We start from the raw sequence: 25,920 nt of genomic DNA, 5'->3' as shown, positions 1-25,920 counted from the left end.
ATGTTCTCAGAGACCTCTTTGATCCAGCACGTAGGGAGTCCTACAAAAGGCCATGCTGGGCTAAATTTTAGGGAACAAAGTGGTAAAGTTGTCAGTGAAGGAGCATTTTGATAATAGCAACCATAATTCAGTAAGATTTAAGGTAAATTATGGATAAAGGCAAAAAAAATTGGAAATAAAAGTTCTGAATTAGGGAAGGCCAGTTTGAATAAGATGTGAAACTAGAAAGGGTTCAGGTAAGATTTACGAGAATACTGCCAGGATTGGGGGGATGTAGGTATAGGGAGAGGCTAAGTAGGCTGGAACTATTTTCCCTGGAGCGTCGGAGCCTGAGGGGTGAACTTATAGAGGGTGTTGTAGTTGGTTGGCTCGCTGAGCTGTTTTGTTTTTCCGCAGACGTTTCATGACCCTGCTGGGTAACATCATCAGTGCAGCCTCTGAGGAAGCGCCGTCGTGTTTTCCCGCCTGGTTTTTAAACTCTGGAGTCCATTGAGCTGGATTACCTCACCTCTGGTTTTCCTTTGTAGTGGATCATGTATGGGGTCAAGCTCTATGTGTTTGCTGATGGCTTACTTCATGGAGTACCACACAACAGCACTTCATCAGAGGCTGCAATGATGATGATCCACAACTCGGGCTTCAAATCTACTCTGAAACCTTATAGAGGGTTTATAAAATCATGAGGGGCATAGATAGGGTTAAGAGGCAAGGCCTTTTCCCTGAGGTGTGTGAGTCCAAAACTAGAGGGCAAAGGTTTATAGTGAGGGGGAAGATATAAAAGGGATCTAAGGGTCAATTTGTTCAGATAGAGGGTGGTGTGTGCATGGAATGAGCTGCCAGAGGAAGTGGTGGAGGCTGGTGCAATTACAATATTTAAAAGGCATCTGGATGCGTATGAATAGGAAGGGCTTAGCGGGAAAAGGGCCAAATGTTGGCAAATGGGACTAGATTAGTTTAGGGTATCTGGTTGGCGTGGACGAGTTGGACTGAAGAGTCTGTTTCCGAATTGTACGTTTCCATGACTCTAAAAGAGAGGATTAGACCAAAGTAGACTGGGAGCAGCTACTTGCAGCAAAATCTGCACCTGAGCAATAGGAGCATTTCAAAAGGCAAGTAGTAAGAGTGGAGGGCCAACATGTCCCTGTCAAAGGGAAGGATGGGACCAACAAGTCCAGAGTACCCTGGATGCTAAAGGATGTGCCGAATCAGATAAGATTAAAAAAAACTTTTGGTAGATACCAAAGGTTTAAAACAGCAGATGATCCCGGAAGCGTATAAAAAACGTAGCGGTTTGCTTAAAAAAGAATAGGAGAGTAAAGAGAGGACATGAAAAAACACTGGTAGGTAAGAGTAAGGAAAATCCAAATGTGTTTTATAAGTATACTAGGGGCAAGAGAATAACCAGGAAAGAGTAGGGCCCATTAGGTTCCAAAGTGGTAATCTGTGTATGCAGCTGTAGATATAGCTGAGATTTTAATACTTTGCATCAGTATTAACTATACAGGAGGTCAATGTAGTTATAGAAATCAGGGAAGCAGACTGTGAGAGACTGGAATGAGTTACTGTTGAGAGACAGGAGATATTAGTTGTTTTAGCAGGCTTTAAAGGCCCAGATGAGGTGCATCCCAGGTTGCTGTAGGAGTCAGGAAGGATATTGCAGCAACTCTGACATTAATTTCCAAATCCTTTCTGGCCAAAGGAGGGATTGCCAGAGCACGAGGCAATAACTAAGAACTTAATAAATAGGAGCAGGATTTGGTAATTGAGCCCCTTGAGCCTGCTCCACCATTTAATACAATCATGCCTGGTCCCATCTCGGTCTCCATTCCAAATTTGTGTTTATTATCCTATAACTTTTTAATGCGTTACTAATAAAAAACCTGTCTGTCCGCTCCTTAAATTTATTTAGTGTCCCATGTCCACTGCACTCTGGGATTGTGAATTACCCAGATTTCTGGTAGAATTTTTGGAAGTTATTCCTCCTTATGGTGGCTCAGTGGTTAGCACTGCAGCCTCACGGCGCCAGGGACCCGGATTCGATTCCAGCCTCGGGCGACTGTCTGTGTGGAGTTTGCACATTGTCCCCGTGTCTGTGTGGGTTTCCTCCGGGTGCTCTGGTTTCCTCCCACAGTCCAAAGATGTGCAGGCTAGGTGGATTGGCCATGCTAAATTTCCCATAGTGTTCAGGCGTGTGTGGGTTATGGGGGATGTTTCAAGTGGCGGTGTGGACTTGTTGGGCCAAAGGGCCTGTTTCCACACTGTAGGTAATCTAATCAAATCTAATCTTATCTCTGTTTAAAATCTGCAGTCCATTAACCTAAGACAATGATTATAAAACTATAAATAATGTTGAACCATTCTTAGGAAGGATGGTAGGCATAAACCAGGAAGGTACTGGTGAATGAGGGACAGATCCACTGGAGACACAATGATTAATTGAAGGTAGTCAACATGGTTTCAACTAAGAAATTAAATTGAACGTTTCGAGATGCATTCTTGAGGGTCATGCAGCTAACGCGGTCCGCATGGCCTTCAGTAAAGTTTTTGACAAGATCTCTCCTGGCAGGCTGATTAAGAAGCTAAGAGCGCATCGGATCCAGGACAATTTGGCAAACTGGATCCGAACTGGCTTCATGGCAGGAAGCAGAGTGTGATGGTTGAAGGCTGTTTTTGTGACTGGCATCCTGTGTCCAGTGTATCATAGGGTTTGCTCCTGGTTCCTTTGCTGTTTACTGTGTAGATTAATGCTCCAGACACGAATGTTGGTGTCCTAAATAGTGAAGGGGAAGGCCTTGGATGCTGGACGATATGGATAGGCTGGTCAAATGGGCTGAATGGTAGCAAATGAGATTTCTTCCTGAAAAGCCTGAGACATTGCATAAGGCATGGGAGTACACATTGAATGATAGGCCCATTGGAAGTAGAGGATCAGAGGGAACTTAGTGTGCATATCCATTGATCTTTGAATGCAGCAAGGCAGGTAGATCAGGTGGTTACGAAGGCAAACGGAACATTTGTCTTTATTAAAAAATGCAATGTGTATATGAGCAAAGAGGTTAAAATGGGTTCTATATAAGGTTAAAAAAGAACAAAAACATTGTTGCTGGAAAAGCTCAGCAGGTCTGGCGGCATCTGTGAAGGAGAAAACAGAGTTCACGTTTCGGGTCCAATGACCCTTCCTCAGAACCCGTCCGAGGAGTGGGGGGAGGGGGAATGGAAATGTTTCGTGACTGGGAAGTGTAGTTGTTTGTTGCGAACCGAGCATAGGTGTTCCACAAAGCGGTCCCCAAGCCTCCGTTTGGTTTCCCCGATGTAGGGGAGGCCACAACGGGAACAGCGGATACAGTATATAACATTGACAGATGTGCAGGTGAACATCTGCTTGATCTAGAAAATCTTCTTAGGGCCTAGGATGGGGGTGAGGGGAGAGGTACAGAGGCAGGTGTAGCACTTGCTTCGGTTGCAGGGGAAAGTGCCGGGTGTGGTGGGGCTGGACAAACAACACCTCCCAGTCACGAACGATTTCAACTCCCTCCCCTGCTCCTTAGACGACATGTCCATCATGGGCCTCCTGCATTGCCACAATGGTGCCACCCGAAGGTTGCAGGAACAGCAACTCATATTCCGCTTGGGAGCCCTGCAGCCTAATGGTATCAATGTGGACTTCACCAGTTTCAAAATCTCCCCTTCCCCCACCGCATCCCAAAACCGCCCAGCACGTCCCCGCCTGCCTAACCTGTAATTCCTCTCACCTATCCCCTCCTCCCACTTCAAGTCCCACCTCCATCTCCTGCCTACCAACCTCATCCCGCCCCTCGACCTGTCCGTCCTCCCTCGCCTGACCTATCCCCTCCCTACCTCCCCACTTACACTCATCTTTACTGGCTCCATCCCCCCCTCTTTGACCTGTCTGTCTCCTCTCCATCTATCCTCTCCTCTATCCATCTTCTATCCGCCTCTCCCTCCCCCATTTCTGAAGAAGGGTCTCAACCCGAAGCGTCAGCCTTCCTTGCTCCTCTGATGCTTCTTGGCCTGCTGTGTTCATCCAACTTCACATCGTTAACTCAAAATGTTAACATTGTTTCTCTCTCCACAGATGTTTTCGGATCTGCTGAGTTTCTCCAACAATTTCTTTTTTTATCTCAGACTTTCAGCATCTTTGTTTTACATAGGCTGGCATTGATTTCCTTAAAGCACATAAGGCTGAGGGAATGAGAGATAACAAGGTGTAGAGCTGGATGAACACAGCAGGCCAAGTAGCATCAGAGGAGCAGGAAGGCTGACCTTTCGGGCCTAGACCCTTCTCCTCCGGGACAGTAGGGGGTGCTGTCCCTCAGTCCTCCAGGTGGTACTGTGTGACGGACGCCCAGGCATTCGGGCAGCTACGTTGCTGTCCTCCGGGACTGCAGGAGGCGCTGTCCCGTGGTCATTCCGGACAATCGGGTGTTGCGCTGCTGTCCTCCGGAACTGTAGGAGGCGCTATCTCTCCGTTCTCCCCGTATCGTTGCCTGAGGTCGTGGTTCGGCCATTTTGCTGCGAGTGAGGGCAGCGAGGGACCGTTGTCGGGGAATTGCGCGGTCACATCACAAACTGGAGCGAAAATGCGCATCCAGAAGTGTTATTTCTGTTCGGCGCCCGTGTACCCGGGCCACGGCATGATGTTCGTCCGCAATGATTGTAAGGTGAGGCCGGGGAGGCAGTCGGGGAGGCTGGGCCCAGACTTCAGGCAGTCGGCCTGCAGAGCCCGGCGTCATTGTGGGCGAAGAGAGGTTGAGACAAGGCCGGGAAAGAACCGGGAGAAGAGGACGTAGCGACCAGAGCTGGCGGAGGCACGCTGTGGTCAAAACACACTTGCATTTGTATAAAGATAACAAAGGTGTGAGGCTGGATGAACACAGCAGGCCAAGCAGCATCTCAGGAGCACAAAAGCTGACGTTTCGGGCCTAGACCGTTCATCAGAGAGGGGGATGGGGAGAGGGGGACCGAAGATGGAGAGAAAAGAAGATAGGTGGAGAGGAGACAGACAAGTTAAAGAGGCGGGGATGGAGCCTGTAGAGATGGGTGTGGGGGGCGGGAGGGAGGGGATAGGTCAGTCCAGGGAAGACGGACAGGTCAAGGAGGTTAGTAGGTAGGAAATGGAGGTGCGGCTTGAAGTGGGAGGAAGGGATAGTTGAGAGGTAGAACAGGTTAGGGAGGCGGGTACGAGCTGGGCTGGTTTTGGGATGCAGTAGGGGGAGGGGAGATTTTGAAGCTTGTGAAATCCACATTGATACCATGTGAGTTACTGTTCCTGCAACCTTCGGGTGGCATCATTGTGGCACTGCAGGAGGCCCATGATGGACATGTCCTCTGAAGAATGGGAGGGAGAGTGGAAATGTTTTGCAACTGGGAGGTGCAGTTGTTTATTGCGAGCCGAGCGTGGGTGTTCTGCAAAGCGGTCCCCAAGCCTTCACTTGGTTTCTCTGATGTAGAGGAGGCCACAGTAGTGCATCCGCTGTACCCATACCACATTATCAGATGTGCAGGTCAACAAATGCTGGCAAATGGGACTACATTAATTTACCATAGACAAACAGGAGACTGCAAGAACATGGCAGGCCAAGCAGCTTCTGGAGGATGAGCGCAGCCACTGTTTTGGGTATTACTCCTCTTCAGGAATGTCTTGAGAAGAATAATACCTGAAAAGCTGACTGCTCAATTTCCTCCAGATGCTGCCTGTCCTGCAGTGTTCTTCCAGCCTCCTGCTTATCTACCTTAGATTCCAGCATTTGCAGTTTGTTTGGCTTATATTCATTTAGTTCATTTGGTTGGCATGGATGAGTTGGACCAAAGGATCTGTGTTGTACTGCACAACTCTTATCACAGTGCTACCAACTGAACTTGGCTGGAACTTAATGTAGATTATTGGTATACAGTTAGAATTTTAACTTGCATTTAATTGCATGAAAACTTTTTTTGCATTGTTTTTGTCCAGAAAATACTGCTCCGGTATATGGTGGAACCAGATTTTATTTACTCATAGGATATGGGTGTCACTGGCTGCGCCATCATTTATTGTCAATTTCTAATTGCCCTTGAGAAGATTGTAGTGAGCTCCCTTCTCAAACTGTTGCAGTCCATTTGTTGTAAGTGGACCTGTAATGCTGATAGGGAGGAGTTACCGGGTTTTGACCTACTAACCGTGAAGGATTGTTAATATGGTTCCAACTCAGTATGATGAATGGCATGGAGGAGAACTTGCTGTTAGTGGTGGTCCCAGAAAATTGTCGCTATTGTCTTTCTGGATGCTAGTGGTCATACGTTGGAAAGGTTCTCTTTTAGGAGTCTTGGTGAAATTCTGCAGTGCATCTTGAGGTTGGTACACACTGCTACTACTAAGTGTCATTGGTGGAGATAGTGAATGTTTGTGGATGTGGTATCAGTTAAACAGGCTGCTGGATCCTGTCTAACACTCATCCACGCAAGTGGGGATTGTTCCATTACACTCTTGACTTGTGACTTGTAGATAGTGCACAGACTTTGGGGAGTCGGGAAGTCATTTACTTGTTTCAAGGTTCCTAACCTCGATATTCAGTTAGGATACTCAAAAGGGAATTAGATAGTAACCTTCCAGATAACTGCTGAGTTATGGGGAGAATGGCACGAGGTGAGATAGTCATTTGGACAATCTGTGCTGATTTGATGGGCCGAATGATCATCTAAGCTGTAACAAATGTGATTGGGTAGTCTGCCTGGATGTATATCATGCTGTAAGTTAGGTCCTTCCTGTGCATGTCATGCAATCTACAAGAATACAATGTGTTCATCTCAAGAGCAGAAGTAATCTCTTTAGCCCAGAGAGTCTGCTCCACCATTCAATGAGATTGTGGCTGATTTGATAATCCCCAACACCATTTTCCCCCACACACTTGATTCCTTTGCTAATTAAAAATCAGCCTGCCTCAGAGTTGAATATACTTGACAATCTGGTAAGGAATTCCACAGTTCACTACCCTCAAGGCAGCACAGTGGCTCAGTGAATAACAGTGCTACCTCACAGTGCCCAGGATCCAGGTTTGATTCCACCCTTGGGCGACTGTGTGGAATTTGCACATTCTTCCCGTGTTTTCCTGTGTGATCTCTGGGTTCTCCGCTTCCTCTCACTGTCCAAAAATATGCAGATTAAGTGGATTGGCCATACTAAATTGCTTCATAGTGTGTAGGTCAGATAGATTAGCCATGGTGAAAATGAGATTACGGGGTTGGATAGAGGACTCATTGGGATGCTCTACAAGAGGGTTGGCGTGGACTTGATGGGCAAATTGCCTGCTACCACACTTTAGAGATTCTATGGGAATAGATTCCTCCTCATCTCTGTCATAAATGTGTGACTCCTTATTCTGAGATTATCCTCCGGTTCTTGACTTCCACAAGGGGCAACAACCTTTCTATATCTAACTCTCAAGTCTCCTAAGAATCTTTCAAGGTTTCAATAATATTGCCACTCGTTCTTCTAAATTTCAATTAGTACAGGGTCAACCTCTTCTCATAGGACGGTAATTCCATACTTGACATCAGCCTAGTGATCCTTTCCTAGACTGCTTTCAATACCAGTATATCTTCCCTTACGTAAGTGGCTCAATACTGTTCATATTGGTTTAGCAATGGGCTGACTAGTGCTTTACGTTGTTTTAGCAAAAACTCTCTACTTCTGTACTCCATTCACTTTGAAATACAGGCCAACTTTTCATTTACAGTCATTATTACCCATTTAACTTGGATGTTAATTTACTGTGATGCTTGGATGAGAACTCCCAAATCCCTTTGCTGTGGTTTTCTGCAGGCTTTCTGCATTTAAAAACTCAACTGTTCTGTTCTTCCTGCTTTAGTGCATCACCTCAGGTTTTCCCACATTATATTCTGTCTGCCATGTTTGTGCCCACTGGCTTAGTCTGTCTGTATCTCTCTGCAGACTCTTTGTGCCATCCTTAATGCTTGCCTTTCCATCTATTTTTGTGTCATCCTCACACTTTGCTATTGTTCATTCACTTTCCTCATCCACATCATTAAAATATATCATAAATAATTCTGGCTGTAATATTGATCCTTGCGACACTCCATGAGTTACAGGTTCATATCCTGAAAATGTCCCCCTTGTCCCAATTCTCTTCTATCACTTACCTAATGCGCTATCTACGCTATGTTCTACTCCGGTACAATGGGATAATATTAAGTAGCCTATTGTGTGGTACCTTAAAAGATGCCTTCTGAAAATTCAAGTATATGGATGATTGAAATGTTGAAGGGACTAACTTTTTATTTGTGCAACATGGTTTTGAGTGAATTCAAAACAGTAAATGCAGGAAGAGCTCTGGTTCATGGAGTAAAGAAGTTAAATCTTCACTTTGTTTGCCCTTACAGCTTTACTGAAAATGTTACCCAACCTGTAATGTCAACTCTGTTTTGGTCCACAGTTCAGATTTTCCACATTCACAGTATTTTTCCTTTTGGTAGTATTGTGTGAAATCTGCCTCGGCTCCAGTGTTCAGTTTTGACATTTTGCATTATTATAGATCAAGGGAGTGTATCATTTAATTATCATGTCAACATTTTTTGTTTGAAATATGAATATGGTTTAATTAATTGCAGTCACCTTGGCATACCCCATGTATTTGTCTAGGAGCAGACGAGATCTCTGGCATGCTGAACTGCTAACTGAGGTTATATAGTTACCTGTCACACTGCACCACCTACATTGCTCGTTTTAAATACTCAGTAAATGTCAGGTAGCAGATTTCTGAGCCTGTAACATTGCTGACGCTCTAAATGGAATTCACTTTGTCCTGGCTTTCTGTGAGCAACATTGCACCTGTCGTGATTTAAAATTTCTTATTTTTGCAGGTTTTCAGATTCTGCAGATCAAAGTGTCATAAGAATTTTAAGAAGAAGCGTAACCCGAGAAAAGCCAGGTGGACGAAGGCCTTCCGGAAATCGGCTGGCAAAGAATTGACTGTGGTGCGTAAGAAGCAGTTTTTCTTAAACTCTGTCTGCCTTTACTTCCTTCTCGTCATGATGATCTTGATATTTGTTCTTTCATTTATAGGATAACTCATTTGAATTTGAAAAACGTAGAAATGTGCCAGTCAAGTACCAGAGAGATCTATGGTCTAAGTCAGGTAAGTAGTTTTTGTGTTTTGAATATGTTGGGCATCTGTAGGTCACAGCAGTGGTTTTCATGGATCTGATGAGTTGTTCAACCTGTTTTGCATGGAATTTCCATTTTGATGTTAGAGTAACCTTTGTGATTAAGGAGCATCAGACCTATGAAAACCACTGATGCGACCTACGTATTCGAAACAGTATGTGCAGTATGTGTAAGGAAAGTCTGAAGCAAATCTTTTAACTAACTCTGTAATGCAGAGGCAAAAATGCTATCTGACATTTCACAAGTATTTACATCAGTGATGCTCTTAAGCTAGATGATCAGTGCCGTGTGGCTTATTAGATATTTCTGCTCATTTGAAGTGAGGAGCAAGGTTTTGGGTAGTCAGTGTTAATGATGTTAATCAGGAGGTGAAAATATTTTAATTTAGCGAAGAAGCTGTCTACTCATGGATGATTCAAGTTCAGTACTATAAATGTAGGTGTATTTCACGTAAGCAAAGAAACTAACTGTGCAAGTTTTTTTTTCATAATTTAAATAGGGTATTATCTTTGTGGCAAAAAATAAGAGTTGATGTTCTTGGGCAATTTTTTGTTGTGATACTTCACCGAAGCCCATTGTGATTTACTGGATTCAGTGCAATCTTAGCTAAGCATTGTTTAAAGACTGTGATTTCAATGCAGAAAATCCACTGTTACATGAAATAAATTTTCTTTAATATATGTATTAAGCTCATGGGAAGTTGCTGGTTTGTGCAATTCCCCTTAAAAAGCAAGTGATTTTGGCAGCAGTAATGAACAGAATGCTAAAACAACAAATATACATCATCCTGTGCTTCAGAGGAATTAGCCTGGTTTTGCTAAGATTGCCAGTTTTAAAGCTCTTGTATTTGAAACATGAAAAATATGGAGGTCCCCTTTGCGTTGTGAGTGAAAACCAATGAGTTTCTTAGGAAAGTAACACATACATTATGGTGGCACAGTGGCTCGGTAGTTAGCAGTGCTCTTTCATACTGCCATGGGACCTCTGTTTGATTCCAATGTTGGGTGGCTGTCAGTGCAGATTTTGCATGTTTTCCTCATATTAGCGAGGGTTTCTGCTGGGCGCTCCGATTTCCTCCCACAGTCCAAAGATGCGTAGGTTAGGTGGATTGGCCATGATACACTATGGGGCAATCTAGTGTCCAAGAATATGTAGGCTAGGTGGAATAGCTCTAGTTAATGTGGGTTTTTCGATCTGGGTGGGATACTCTTTGAGGGTTGGTGCATACTTGATGGATTGAATGATCTCTATCTGCTTTGCTAGGGATTCTGTGACTCTTTTATAATGGTTGTGATTGGGTGTGAGGAAATGTTTTCTGCCTGGTTTGATTGATTTATTTTGCAAATTTCTCTGTCCCACTTCTGACCTAACTAAAAGCTGCTGTGACACTTAGGGGAAATTTATATTCTTTATGTTAATGGTAAAATTATGTTCAACAGTTGTGGCAATGAGAAGAGTTGAGGAAATCAAAGAGAAGCGTCAAGCAAGGTTTATTATGAACAGGTGAGTGTGCCAAGAGTTTAAAAAGATGTTTTAAAGAATTACATGTTTATTTACAACTTAATCAAATTGTCAATATTTCTTGACCGTAACCAGTTTTCTGTGAAATATTCCTGGTGATTGCCAAGCAAGAAATTACATTTGTATCACATTTTATGAATGGGTGATCGATCCATCTAAGAAAGAGGCCTTATAAGCCATTGTGTCTTTGCTGATGCTTTATCGTACCTCAAATTTCCTCATGCGAGTTCATTTCTTTGAAAGTGCCTTCAAGATTATTTCGGCAAATGTGCCACTGAATTTGCATGCAGCAAAGTTCCACAAACAGCAATGAGAAAACCGCCCAGCTAATCTTATTCCAGAGAAGAGTCATACTGGATTCTAAACGTAAACCCTCTTCCTTTCTCTGCAGATGCTTCCACACCAGCTGAGTTTCTCCAGCACTCTTCGCTTTTAGTTAATCTCTTTGGTGTCAGTTGAGGGATGAATGTTGGCCAAACACCACGAGAACTTCCCCCTCTCAATCATGCTACAAAATCTGTTACATACAGCTGATAAATATGAGGTCTCCATTTATCCTCTTCTTAGGAAAATGTTAGTCCCTGAGAAACCTACATAGGTTCCTAGTTAGATTATGTGCCAAGGTGGACATTGAGCCTGTAACTACGATGAAGGTGCTATCACCGAACCTAGTTCGGATAATTTAAAGGAGACTGCCTTGTACATAGTCTGTGTCAGTACCTTTGGGATGCTGTGTAGCTTCAGCTTAATCAGAACATTTGGAGCAGATTTCCTGATCATGTAGGGGTGAAATTGAGAATTTAGAAAAATTTGAATAAATCGAAATAAACCAAAGTATGACAAAAATCTGTCAGTACAATTCTAATAAATTAAACAAAATTGAATATCTTTGTATGTACAGTTAAGTCAGCTAAGGGATATAGAGAGTATTGCTGAGAAAAAAGATATGTTTTGTCAGAGCTTTTTGTTTTGCGTTCATCAAGATGTTTCACAAGAATACAAATTTAAGGGAAAACTGACATGTGTACTGCAGAAGAGTGATGATTAGTTAGCAGGTGGACTGTTGATTGGTAGAAAATGCTCCCATCAATGCTGATTGACAGGCTTTGTTAAGTTTTAAAGCTGGCATGTAGATTCTGGTCAGGGTACTACCATGAGATTTGAGTAAGCTTACAACAGTCTCCTATATAAGATAACAAAGTGTGAAGCTGGATGAACACAGCAGGCCAAGCAGCATCTCAGGAGTACAAAAGCTGACGTTTCGGGCCTAGACCCTTCATCAGAGAGGGGGATGGGGTGAGGGTTCTGGAATAAATAGGAAGAGAGGGGGAGGCGGACCAAAGATGGAGAGAAAAGAAGCTAGGTGGGGAGGAGAGTATAGGTGGGGAGGTAGGGAGGGGATAGGTCAGTCCAGGGAAGACGGAGAGGTCAAGGAGGTGGGATGAGGTTAGTAGGTAGGAAATGGAGGTGCAGCTTGAGGTGGGAGGAAGGGATGGGTGAGAGGAAGAACAGGTTAGTGAGGCAGAAACAGGCTGGGCTGTTTTTGGGATACAGTGGGTGGAGGGGATGAGCTGGGCTGGTTGTGTGATGCAGTGGGGGGAGGGGACGAACTGGGCTGGTTTTGGGATGCAGTGGGGGAAGGGGAGATTTTGAAGCTGGTGAAGTCCACATTGATACCATTGGGCTGCAGGGTTCCCAAGCAGAATATGAGTTGCTGTTCCTGCAACCTTTGGGTGGCATCATTGTGGCACTGCAGGAGGCCCATGATGGACATGTCATCTAAAGAATGGGAGGGGGAGTGGAAATGGTTTGCGACTGGGAGGTGCAGTTGTTTATTGCGAACCGAGTTGAGGTGTACTACAAAGCGGTCCCCAAGCTTCCGCTTGGTTTCCCCAATGTAGAGGAAGCCACACTGGGTACAATGGATACAGTATGTCACATTGGCAGATGTGCAGGTGAACCTCTGCATAATATGGAAAGTCATCTTGGGGCCTGGGATGGGGGTGAGGGAGGAGGTGTGGGGGCATGTGTAGCACTTCCTGCGGTTGCAGGGGAAGGTGCCAGGTGTGGTGGGGTTGGAGGGCAGTGTGGAGCGAACAAGGGAGTCATGGAGACAGTGGTCTCTCCGGAAAGCAGACAAGGGTGGGGATGGCAGCCTCTACATTGGGGAAACCAAGCGGAGGCTTGGGGACCGCTTTGCAGAACACCTCTGCTCGGTTCGCAATAAACAACTGCACCTCCCAGTCGCGAACCATTTCAACACCCCCTCCCATTCTTGAGATGACATGTCCATCATGGGCCTCCTGCAGTGCCACAATGATGCCACCCAAAGGTTGCAGGAACAGCAACTCATATTCCGCTTGGGAACCCTGCAGCCCAATGGTATCAATGTGGACTTCACCAGCTTCAAAATCTCCCCTTCACCCACCGCATCCCAAAACCAGCCCAGTTCGTCCCCTCCCCCCACTGCATCACACAACCAGCCCAGCCTGTCTCTGCCTCCCTAACCTGTTCTTCCTCTCACCCATCACTTCCTCCCACCTCAAGCCGCACCTCCATTTCCTACCTACTAGCCTCATCCCACCTCCTTGACCTGTCCGTCTTCCCTGGACTGACCTATCCCCTCCCTACCTCCCCACCTATACTCTCCTCTCCACCTATCTTCTTTTCTCTTCATCTTCGGTCCGCCTCCCCCTCTCTCCCCATTTATTCCAGAACCCTCACTCCACCCCCCTCTCTGATGAAGGGTCTAGGCCCGAAACGTCAGCTTTTGTGCTCCTGAGATGCTGCTTGGCCTGCTGTGTTCATCCAGCTTCACGCTTTGTTATCTTGGATTCTCCAGCATCTGCAGTTCCCATTATCTCCTTACGACAGTCCCCTGTTTTGTTCTGTAAATCAGGTGGTGCATGGATATGCTCTTTATGTGTGCAAAGAACAGGGCACTGTACAGCTTTCAATACATGCAAGTACCCAACACTGTGAACCTGAATTGCAATCCTAAATTGGTTGTCAGAGTAATTCCCCACACATTCAGAACTATCCAGTAAAAAGTGTCCAATTGCAGACTCACATCTAATGTTAGATTCTACGTTGCAATAGAGAGGAAATCTTGGTGTCCTGATCACAAAAAAAGTTAGCATGAATAATTGGGATGGCAAATAGAATGTTAGTCTTTATTTTGAAGGGGATGTAGTATAAATCTAGGGTCATCTTACTACAACAGTACACAGAATGTGATATTGCATCGAGTGTGTTATGCTAAGCTTTGTTCTTACTTAAGGACACGTACAGTTGGATTGGAAGCAGTTTAGAAATGGTTCACCAGGCTGATTCCAGAGATGAAGTTGTTGTCAGTGGTTGGACAAGTGGGTATAGACTCATTGGAGTATAAAAGAACGAGAGGTGGTCTTACTGAAACATAAGATTTTGATAGGGCCTGACAGGGTAAGTGCTGGTCTATGCTTCCTCTTGTGGGGGAATCTTGAACAAACGACACACTTTAAAATTAAGGAGTCTGTATTTAAGATGAAGATGAACAGATTCTTTTCTCTTGGGGAGTTGTTTAGCATTGGAATTCTTTTCCTAAAAGAATGGTGGAGGGTAGTGGCATTGAATAAAATCAAAGCTAAATCGGGCAGATATTTAATTGACAAGAGAGTTCAAAGGTTATAGGGAACAGACAGGATTATGGAATTAAAGGTCCTAATCAATCACTCAGCTATGATTTTATTCAACGCCAGAGAAGGCTTAATGGGCCGTAGCGGTTACTCCTGTTTTTGTGCTTTGATGTAATCTTTTTGTAACTCCTCTTGTTGTGTGCAGTTATTTTGATTTTGAAATTTATTCCTATTCTGTATTTGATTCTAAGCCCCCGTTTTGAGTCATCAGCTGAAGGATGTGGCTGAAACCATGTTTATTGAAAACAAATATTTAATAAAATGCTGCATTTATTGTCATTGTCACCACTAGATGTGGTTATAAGTGCACTAACATGGGAACGCAATATTGTAGGGGTCCCTCACTGCCCAAAAATGGAGTGGCATCTTTCTGTCACAAACGTGGCGCTGCCAGTGTAATCACATACACACTGGATGGTATCAAAGCACCACTTGCTTTTGATCTTGCCTAGTCATCTCATCCCTTCCTTCTGATACAAAGCCTTAAGTATCTGGAGAACAGGTCTGGCTGCACCTGTGAAGGGACAAAGCAGAACTTCCTTTTGAGCAGCTGTGTTCTCCCATTGTGGGAGAATAATTGAAGCAAGGTGCTGTTATTGCTTTGCTGCTCCCAGAGACAGAATGCAATTTGAGGGTGATTACTGATGCTCAGCTCCCCTGTGAGACTGAGAGATCTAATTTAAAGGTCAAGTTCTTTTCTCACTGCACAAGAAACCACAGGTGAAGGACCACAACATGCATCTGGCTGCTAACAATCCTGGTTGTTGGATCTCAGCCCACAGCACTTCTCATTCTTCATTTGTTTGTAAGCAGCTCTTTACATGCGAGCACAAGTGGGGGCACACGTTTGCAGTTTTGCACATTTTGTGTGTCCTGACATCAGTATACACCACATCATGACATTATGCATACATCTAAATGTCATGGTTAACTGTGTCTAGGATTAGGTGGTATGTGCATTTGTGGACTCCTGTGACCTCTTTTTATGCGTTGAGGACAGATGCAGCTTTGTTGCTGATGTAATAAATATTTTGCTTTTTGTCCAAGGTTGAAAAAAAGCAAGGAGTTACAGACAAAGGCAGACATCAAAGAGGTCAAACAAAACATCCATCTCATCAAAGCTCCTCATGCAGGTAATAGACTGAAACTGCTTAGATTTTCAGGGTTTATAAAGAATACCATACATCTTGCAAATCAAATGTTTGCTGTCTTGTAATTGAAAACTTCTGGAGTTGATAAGTGATGCGGGAAAGAGCCTAATTTGTTCTGATAATTTGAGATGCTTGTGTTTTCCTTCAACAGAGAGACCAAGGAAACTGGAAGAAAAGATGGTACATATGTTACAAGAAGATTTGGAAATGGCAGAAGAAACTTAACTGTTGCTGTTTTGCTGTCCAGGTGGAATGAATGATATATATGAATCAAATCTCATGCTTTAACTGTTTTGCAAGTTGTGGACATTAACAGTTCTTGGAATTTATCCAGCAGTAATCCACCAACACTTATCAAACCTCCTGATTGCCAAAATTTATACAGGACAAATATGTAAGAAAGAAATTTAGGTGGAAGTACAAATTCACTTATCTGGATTTTCCATATCTGTGTGAGCAGACTCATGGATCAAATTGAAAGATTTTAAATGACAGTTCAGATGCTGCTTTGTGTCTTTGTTATACTGTCAATGAGTCTTTATCTGCAGTTCTTTAAAATCAAGATTATTGAGTTATCCTCATGAAACATCAAGCAGAAAATACCATTTTTTGAAAGTGGGAATGAAAAAACTGTCCAGTGGACCCAGCAATTTGGATCTGTCAGTGTTTTGATATGAACGTTCTGGTCGAATGATAAAGTTTTCTTTTCCAGAAATATGATGTGTATATTTTCAAAATAATGTTGGTTGACCTGCCAGCTCAAAATGTAGTCGGCTTTAAAGTTGACACAAAAGATTCCAGTCAATAAAACATATTTTGATCATCAAACTTGTTGTCATTATGATAATCCATGCAGTTGTGATATAGACGTTTGCAAATATTGAGTTCCTGTTTTGACTGGGTATTGGAATTGGAGATTTTATTTTGAGGATTTTCTATTTGCACAATTAAGCTACAAATAAAGTACTCTTCAGAAACAGGCCATTCATCCCGTCTGATCTGTTTTGGTATTTATGCTCCACATGAGCTTCTTCTCATCCCTTTTTAAAGAATATGCCTTTCTTTTCTCACCTGTCCTTTATTTAGATTCCACTTAAATCCATTTGTACCATCTGTCTCAACTACTGCCTGTGTTAGGGAGTTCCACATTCTTATTGTTCTTATGGTAAAGAAGGTTCAACTGAATTCCCAATTAGAATGGAATAGAAAATCATCTATTGTCACTTGTGCTCCATTACAGGAGTACAGCAAAAACTTTACAATGACTGCATTTTAATGGCACTATCTTAGGTACAACTACCTAGGTACAAATCTTACAGGATGGAAAAAATAGAATTATTATATAAGAGGATTGGAAGGTAAGGATTTACATTACAGTCTGGTAAGACAGCAGCAGCTCAGCACATGGTGCCAGGCCTAAGTCCCAACAACTGTCCCACATCACACCAGCCTCCAGTCCATTCCTCACTGGCGCTCATCAGCATCAAGGTAAGTCGTGCTTTATTGGGATTTGCCTCCCTTGCGCCACTGCAAGACTTGGGATTGCCCCTGCCATGTTCCAGGGCTCACAGCCCACACTACTGGTTTGTTCTGTGGTTCGCAGCCCATGGGCTGTACTGGCTCAGTGATAGTGGGAACTGCAGATGCTGGAGAATCCAAGATAATAAAATGTGAGGCTGGATGAACACAGCAGGCCAAGCAGCATCTCAGGAGCACAAAAGCTGACGTTTCAGGCCTAGATCCTTCATCAGAGAGGGGGATGGGGTGAGGGAACTGGAATAAATAGGGAGAGACGGGGAGGCAGACTGAAGATGGAGAGAAAAGAAGATAGATGGAGAGGAGAGTATAGGTGGGGAGGTAGGGAGGGGATAGGTCAGTCCAGGGAAGACGGACAGGTCGAGGAGGTAGGAGATGGAGGTGCGGCTTGGGGTGGGAGGAAGGGATGGGTGAGAGGAAGAACAGGTTAGGGAGGCAGGGACAGGTTGGACTGGTTTTGGGATGCAGTGGGTGGAGGGGAAGACCTGGGCTGGTTGTGTGGTGCAGCGAGGGGAGGGGACGAACTGGGCTGGTTTTGGGATGCGGTGGGGAAAGGGGAGATTTTGAAGCTGGTGAAGTCCACATTGATGCCATTGGGCTGCAGGGTTCCCAAGCGGAATATGAGTTGCTGTTCCTGCAACCTTTGGGTGGCATCATTGTGGCACTGCAGGAGGCCCATGATGGACATGTCATCTAAAGAATGGGAGGGGGAGTGGAAATGGTTTGTGACTGGGAGGTGCAGTTGTTTATTGCGAACCGAGCGGAGGTGTTCTGCAAAGCGGTCCCCATGTCCCATGGGCCTCCTGCAGTGCCACAATGATGCCACCCGAAGGTTGCAGGAACAGCAACTCATATTCCGCTTGGGAACTCTGCAGCCCAATGGTATCAATGTGGACTTCACCAGGTTCAAAATCTCCCCTTCCCCCACCGCATTCCAGTTCGTCCCCTCCCCCCACTGCACCACACAACCAGCCCAGCTCTTCCCCTCCACCCACTGCATCCCAAAACCAGTCCAACCTGTCTCTGCCTCCCTAACCTGTTCTTCCTCTCACCCATCCCTTCCTCCCACCCCATGCCGCACCTCCATCTCCTACCTACTAACCTCATCCCACCTCCTTGACCTGTCCGTCTTCCCTGGACTGACCTATCCCCTCCCTACCTCCCTACTTATACTCTCCTCCCCACCTATCTTCTTTTCTCTCCATCTTCGGTCCGCCTCCCCCCCTCTCCCTATTTATTCCAGTTCCTTCTCCCCATCCCCCTCTCTGATGAAGGGTCTAGGCCCGAAACGTCAGCTTTTGTGCTCCTGAGATGCTGTTGGGCCTGCTCTGTTCATCCAGCCTCACATTTTATTATCTAGGCTGTACTGGCTCGATCCCCACGCTATTCCAGGACACAGTGTTCCGGGGCTTGCAGCCCATGCGCTGTACTGGCTCGTTTCCCACACTGTTCCAGGTATTGCACATGAATTTGAGTACCTGTAATTGTTTAAAAAGTCTTGTAAAAGTTGATCTCATTGTGTTTGGCTTTAAAAATCTAGCATTTCATAAGTTGAACCTAACTTTAAAGTCCAAAAAATTTGCAATCGTAGTACAATCCTCAAGATGTCAGTGATTCAGTTTAATTGTAGATGTACAAATATTAAAGAAACTAATGTGCTTTTTTTCAAATTATTGAAAGTGATCAGATTATGAATGATGATTAATGTGGTTTATTTAGTGTTAGAGATAATGGGAACTGCCGATGCTGGAGAATCCGAGACAACAATGTGTGGAGCTGGATGAACACCCCGCGGGCCAAGCAGCACCTTAGGAGCACAAAAGCTGATGTTTCAGTTCTAGACCCTTCATCAGAAAAGTGTTGTTAGTTTTGGTATTTGTTTTACTGTTTTGCAACAGTCTTTCCTGGGCCTAAATTAAATACTCATGTCAACTCCCTGAAAACACTAGCCTGTGTAAAAGTCAACTCATTGACTTCTGGCCTAAAAAAATTGTCTCACAAATTTTACTTTTACAAAGCATTAAAAATTTAGACAATGTTATTCTCCTGGCTTTTCTTAATATTGGAATTTTTGAGTGATGTACATGATTGATTGAAATCAGTTGATATGGAGTTAATCCTTGTGACTTTTTTAAGGTTGTCTCATGCAGTGCTTGAGTAAACAGTTTATTGTTTCTTAGCATTGATTCTTAGCATGTATCTATCCTGTGTTTTTGTATCGGTATTTTATCACAGCACCAAGTTGTAATAAACTGAGAGGCCCAGGTGACTTCCTGATATTATACTTTCAAATCTCAGAACTGATTAGAATTTGAATTTCCTTTGTTGAACAAGCTTTCAAAAACTATCTTCCACACAAAACATGTAAGAGGGGGAAAAAGTCTAATTGACAGGTTTGGAAAGTTATTTTTAACAAATCTTTGAGCTATAGGGAGAGGCTGGGGCTGTTCCATGGAATGGCGGAGGCTGACCTTATAAGATCATAGGATCCCCACGGTGTGGGGACAGGCCCTTCAGCCCAACAAGTCCACACTAACCCTCAGAGCATCCCATCCACACCCATCCCACTATTACCCACCAAATGTATACATCCCTGAACACTACAAGCAATTTAGCATGATCCATCCACCTACCCTGCACATCTTTGGACTGTGGGAGGAAATCCACACAGATGCAGGGAGAATGTGCAAACTCCACACAGGCAGTCACCTGAGTGTGGAATTGAACCTGGATCCCTGGTGTTGTGAGGTAGCAGTGCTAACCACTGAGCTGTCCTGCTTCCCTGATAGAGGCTGATAAAATCATGAGGGGCATGGATAGTGTGAATAGCTGAGGTTTTTATTCCCAGCATGAGGAAATCCAAAACGAGAGGGCATAGGTTTACGATGAGAGGTAAAAGATTTAAAAGGGACCTAGGTGATGACATTTTCACACAGAGGGTGATGTGTGTATGGAATGGGCTGCCAAAGGAGGTGATGGAGGCTGGTACAATTACAACATTTAAAAGGCAGCTGGATGGGTATGTGAATAGGAAGGTTTAGAGGGATATGGGCCAAATGCTGGCAAATGGGGCTAGATTAATTTAGGATACCTGGTTGGCATGGATGAGTTGGACGAAAGGATCTGTTTCTGTGCCGTGCATATCTATGACTCATATTTTATTCCTACCTACTGATTAAATTACTGTTGTTGGTGTGGGTCAATATTTCAGGATGTTTTATAGTCTTAACACGAGAATGCCAGGAACAAATACTTGAAGGATTTAATGGATGCCTGCAGGTTGGTTTAATCCATTGTATCTTAATGGTATAGCTCCTACATTTCCACACGTGAAGTGCTGATCCTTCCAGTTAAGTTCTATTATGAGTAGCAAAGTTGCAGTCGTCAGCCCACATAGACCAAAGGTTGGTTAGCTCAGTTTTCTGGACGACTGGTTTGTGATGCACCAGCAATACTGATTCATTTCTCTTATCAGGTGAGGACATCATGAAGACCCTGCTTTCTCACCCTTGCCTCTCATCTGAGGTATGAAGACTCTTGGGTCAAACTCACTAACCTTTGCCTCTGTAATGAAGAGGTAGCCAATGGCCTTAAGGGACTATGATGATTTTCACTTCAATGTAGCTAGAAGTTGACATCTTTTACTTGAAATATGAAAATAAACCAAGATAAAAATCCTGAATGTATCTGCTAAATGGACACATTTAAAAGTTTTCTGTTGTCCTTTCTGTGCACATTTACAGCTTTGTTATTAGCTAATATCTAAGATTACATTGGAGTTTTGTGTAATGTGTCCCAATATTAACTGGCAATGAATAGAGAAAGATTTACAGAATATTCATGACTTGGAATAGTTTCTCACTCATGGTTCTGAGGGAAGAGATTTTGGTTCTGTATTGATTTCCTGTCCTGTAATTTCAAGAATGTTTCAGATCAAAGGGTCAAATGGTGCAGTGGAGGCCGTCAGCCCATGTTTGATAGAGCTGCTCAGTTGTCTCTTAATGTAGTTATTGTTGCTCCTATGAGGAGGGAGAAAGAATATTGGCATCTTCTTAAATATGTTGCTAGAAGTTTAAGGTATGACGCACTGGCTGAAATTGAAAATGTTGGAACACACTTTGAATGGAATAATTATGTACCTAGAATCCATACAGTGTGGGAACAAGCCTGATCATTTTGTGGACTCAGCTCCACTTACCTGCTCACTATAACCTTTAACTTCCTTACTATTCAAAAATCTATCTACCTTTGCTTTAAGAACATTCAATGAGGTAGCTTTATTGGGCAGGGAATTCCACAGATTCACAACACTTTTGGTGAAGAATTTCCTCCTTATTTCAAGGCTATGCTGCCCACTTTTTGTTTCACATACATGTGGAAACAGCTTCCCGGCTTCTATCTTATCTATTCTCTTCATAATTATATATAGTTCCATAAAATCATACCTCGTTCCTCTACACTTCAAACAGTATTGTCTCAGTGTACACAATCTCTCCTCATAAGCCAACTCTCTCAACTCTGGAATCAACTTAGTTGACATCTACACCCCGTCCAACACCAGTACATCAATTTTCAAGTCAGGAGACCATAACTGTACACAGTACTCCAGTTGTGTCCTCACCAGCACCCTATACAGCTGCAGCATAACTTCCCTATTTTTAAACTCCAATCCCCATAGAAATGAAGGACAATATTCCAACTGCTTTCTTCATTACCTGCTGCACCTGCAAACTGATTTTTTGTGATTCATGCACAAGGACACCCAGGTCCCTCTGCACAGCAGCATGCTGCAGTTTTTTTTTACCATTTAAATAATATTGTACCTGTTCCTTGAAAAACCGGTATATAAACCTTTGAGAAATGGAGCTGGTTTGAACCATTTAGTAAACTTTAAGTCTGTATTTCCTTTGGTATCAGGAGCTCTGTGGTACAATGGTAAAGTGAAACTAGAAAAGGAAAATAACAGATGCCAATCTCCAACAATTAGATTGATATCCACTCAAAGGTGAGTTAATCTTGATACAACTTCAACTGTATGTTGATAATATGGAGTCTGTTATTAATACACATCAGGTGAGCTGCTTCAGTAAATAATTTTGTTCATTCCTTTGGCTAGTTCCTGTTTAATTAGCAAAGTGCTATGGAGTTTTCCTTCCCCAGAGGCATCTTTGAGAGGAAACTATTGATCTCCTCTGCTGTCTGTAAAAGCAGATGATTAATTCCTTTGAAATATTTTCTCCAGTTATTCATACTAATCATATTGTGTATTTTTCAAGAATGTACATGATTAGAAATTATGATTTTGGTTAATGTGGTAGAGACCTAAAACTCTCTCTGTGAGACTGAAGGAAGCAGAGTAAATAATTTCAAAATGCAATTGGATGTGCACTTGAGTCAGTGAGTAGACCAGCTGGAAAGAGCTTCAATGGCCTTGTGTAACCGTGCCTGTCAGTTTACCAACCTCAAACTACCTTCTATGTCAACTCTGAACATTCTCTGTCTTTTGAAGTAGTTGTAGCCAACCTATCCACTCTAGTATGGTTTTGTTTTCAAAGTGGGTTTGTAATAAATGGTTTCTTGGTTTAATCTATCATATTTCTTGTGTATGTTGAGTACTCCAGTCAGGCCCCTTCATCCTTCCGTATAATAAACAAATGCAGCTTTCACTGGCTAGCCATTTGTCTTCTGCAGTACTTTGGTGCCCATTCTGCTTTGTTTTGGATGACACCGCATATGGAGAGAAGCCAATGCCCAGTATAGGCTGTAAGCTATTTGATTTGTAAGTGGAGATTACTGCAGATGCTGGGACTTGTTGCATTTTCTGTCACCGTGTCCTGTCTCCACTCCTCCCATTCCAGTGGGACCACTGGTCCTTTCTGGTTTGGTAGTTAGACACACCATTGTCCTTGCCATTCTGATCACTTAATCAGGGCTATTAGCACTCTTTCTTCCCCCAGCACTCCACCTCCACACTATTGTATAAATGCTACCCCCTCCACATTTCATGTCAGCTCTGATAAAGAGTCGTTGAGACTCCAAATGTTAGCTTGCTCTATTTCCGTGAATGCTGACCTGCTATGATTTCCAGCATCTTTTGTTTTCAGATATATTTGATTTGTGTTCTAGATCCTGAGCAACATAACCCAAATTTATATCTATCAATTTACTACTGCCACATATTTTGTAGTTTGTTCAACCAGGATCATCTGACCAATATCTGACCAATTCTTTGTATGCCATTTCCTGTAGATTAACACACAATTCTACTATTTATTCTCTTACCTAGTATCATCACATTTCTCAGCATTGAATTGCATCTGCCATTGTTAACTGAACCCATCAAACTCTGCACAGAATCATCTCATCTTGTTCATTCACAAACCTTTTCCACTTCACTGTCTGCCAACTTTGTTCCAGTTCCTAGTTTTAAATCAGTGACACAACCGTTAGTGCTTATAGGTTAATTTTTTTCTGAATATTCATTCTACTGATAAAAATTAGTATGTTTTACAAATAAATGAAAATCCCCTTGCTATGTTTTAATCAACTCTATTTGGGTGGCATGGTGACTCAGCAGTTGGCGCTGCTGCCTCACAGTACCAGGACCCAGATTCGATGCCAACTTTGGGCAACTGTTTGCATGTTCTCCTTGTTGCCTCCTGCTAGGCAGCCTGGTTTCATCCTAGTATGATGTGCAGGTTACACGGATTGGCCATGCTAAATTGCTTTATAGGGACATGCAGGCTAGATGGATTAGATATGGTAAATGCAGGGTTGTGGAACTGGGTGGGAAGCTCTTTGGAGGTTTCGTGCAGATTCAACGGTCTGAATGACCCTTTTCTGCACTGTAGGGATTCTATTTTTCTGGTAGATCTGATCATTGATAAATCAAGTGTGTTTTCATAGTTTATTGAAGGTTATAAGTTAAGTACTTGCCGCAGGGAAAAAAAAATAGCCTGTGTATTGCCTTGGGTCTATTTCTCTTAATTGCCACCATACTCCAAGCAAAATGTATAATTTGAAAGACAAATTTTCAAAAAGGCAACAGCTGTATTCTTTCCCTAAGAGACAGCTGGTAAAGATTGCCAGCAAATGAAAACATTTTAATTTTGATACAACTACTCATTACTTCTGGAATAAAACCAAACATTGCTTCAGTGGAGCATTAAAGATCACCTTGGGGATAGGCAAAGTGGATTGTAAAGTTGTTACCTACTTTGATGCTGAGTACTCAATTCTTGTAGAATTGTTTCTTTCTGCTTGGGTTGAAATGTGCATGCACTATATCTAGGCTGTCTTGCATGACCAAGACACTTAAGGTTTCAGAGATCTCCCATTGAGCAGCCCTTAGTATGAGCACTGTCTGCAAAATGAAATAAAATGAGACTTTGTGAACCTTCAACTGGCTAATCAACTCCTCTCAAAGGAAAATACTGTCAATACTGGAAATCTGAAATAAAAACAAAGCGCTGGCGAAACTCAACAGGTCTGGCAGCATCAGTGAAGAGAAACAAAAGTTTCCAAGAGTCAGATATGACACTTCAAAACTGCAAGATACTGGAAAATTGTGTTCTTATGCTATGAAGAATAGTGGAGGAGGAGGAATGAATGGAACAGATTGTGATGGTGCCAAGAACAAAAGACAAAGGGAGTGCTAATGGTGGTAAAGGGAGGGGATGTGTATCTCTCCTTTACCATCATTAACATCTTCATCGCTTCTTTATCACAATTGACATCTCTGCTCCATTTTTAAAAAGGAATCATGAGTATTTTCATATGGTGCAAATAAGATCAACAAAATTGATAGTTTCCTCTGAAATTTGTGAGGGGTAGATCATGCCTCACAAACTTTACTAAATTCTTCGAAGAGGTGACCAAACACGAGGATGAAGGTAGAGCAGTGGATGTGGTATACATGGATTTAAGTAAGGCATTTGATAAGGTTCTCCATGGTAGGCTCATGCAGAAGGTAAGGAGGCATGGGATAGGGGGAAATGTGACAGATTGGATTCAGAGTTGGCTGACCCTTAGAAGGCAAAGAGTGGTAGTGAACAGAAAATATTCGGTGCTCAGTTACGAGCAGTGTACCACAAGGATCTGTTGTGGGTCCTCTTCTATTTGTGATTTTTGTAAATGATTTGGATGAAGGAGTGGAAGGGTGGATTAGTAAGTTCACGGACAATGTGAAGGTGGGTCATGTTGTGGATAGTACAGAGGGTTGTTCTAGGTTGCAAAGGGATATTGATAGGATGCAGACTTGGGCTGAGAAGTGGCAGATGGAGTTTAACCCTGAAAAGTGTGAGGTGATTCATTTTGAAATCAGAATACAGGGTTAACAGAAAGATTCTTGGCAGTGTGGAGGAGCAGAGGGATCTTGGCGTTCATGTTCATAGTTCCCAGACAGCTGCCACCCGGGTGGATAGAGTTGTTAAGAAGGCATATGGTGTGTGAGGTTTCATTAAGAGAAGAATTGAGTTCAAGAGCTGTGAAATTATGCTCCAGCTATACAAAACCCTGGTTCAGCCACATCTGGAGTATGGTGTTCAATTCTGGTCACCTCATTACAGGAAAGATGTGAGTGTTGGAAAAGGTGTAGAGGCGATTTACCAGGATGTTGCCGGGAATGGAGGGAAGGTCTTACAAGGAAAGGTTCCTAGAGCTAGGGCTTTTCTCTTTCGAACGGCGAAAGATCAGAGGTAACTTGATAGATGTGTACAAAATGATTAGAGGTATAGATGAAGTGGATAGCCAGAGACTTTTTCCTAGGGTAGAGGTAGTTATTATGAGGGGGCATAGTTTTAAAATGAGTGGAGGTAGATATAGGGGAGATGTCAGAGGTAGGCTCTTTACT

At 43.2% G+C, this 25,920-nt stretch overlaps 1 protein-coding gene across 1 annotated transcript; it reads left to right on the top strand.

Moving 5' to 3' along the window:
- Window positions 1-4,499: 4,499 nt before the first annotated feature.
- Window positions 4,500-16,361, top strand: rsl24d1 (ribosomal L24 domain containing 1). Its single transcript, XM_059639240.1, has 6 exons — window positions 4,500-4,682; window positions 8,881-8,994; window positions 9,083-9,155; window positions 10,624-10,687; window positions 15,430-15,515; window positions 15,685-16,361. Exons 1-6 carry the CDS (start codon window positions 4,602-4,604, stop codon window positions 15,756-15,758), a joined length of 492 nt encoding a protein of 163 aa, XP_059495223.1. The 5' UTR covers window positions 4,500-4,601; the 3' UTR covers window positions 15,759-16,361.
- Window positions 16,362-25,920: the final 9,559 nt, after the last annotated feature.

This window comes from Stegostoma tigrinum, chromosome 33 (genome assembly GCF_030684315.1).
Source record: "Stegostoma tigrinum isolate sSteTig4 chromosome 33, sSteTig4.hap1, whole genome shotgun sequence".
Lineage (NCBI taxonomy): Eukaryota > Metazoa > Chordata > Chondrichthyes > Orectolobiformes > Stegostomatidae > Stegostoma > Stegostoma tigrinum.
This window is presented reverse-complemented; position numbering and strand designations above follow the sequence as displayed.

Coding starts and splice junctions, on each gene's coding strand:
- rsl24d1 (XM_059639240.1), top strand. CDS start 4,602: ATGCGCATCCAGAAGTGTTATTTCTGTTCGGCGCCCGTGTACCCGGGC. Junction 4,683..8,880: donor TCGTCCGCAATGATTGTAAG/GTGAGGCCGGGG, acceptor TTATTTTTGCAG/GTTTTCAGATTCTGCAGATC. Junction 9,156..10,623: donor AGATCTATGGTCTAAGTCAG/GTAAGTAGTTTT, acceptor TATGTTCAACAG/TTGTGGCAATGAGAAGAGTT.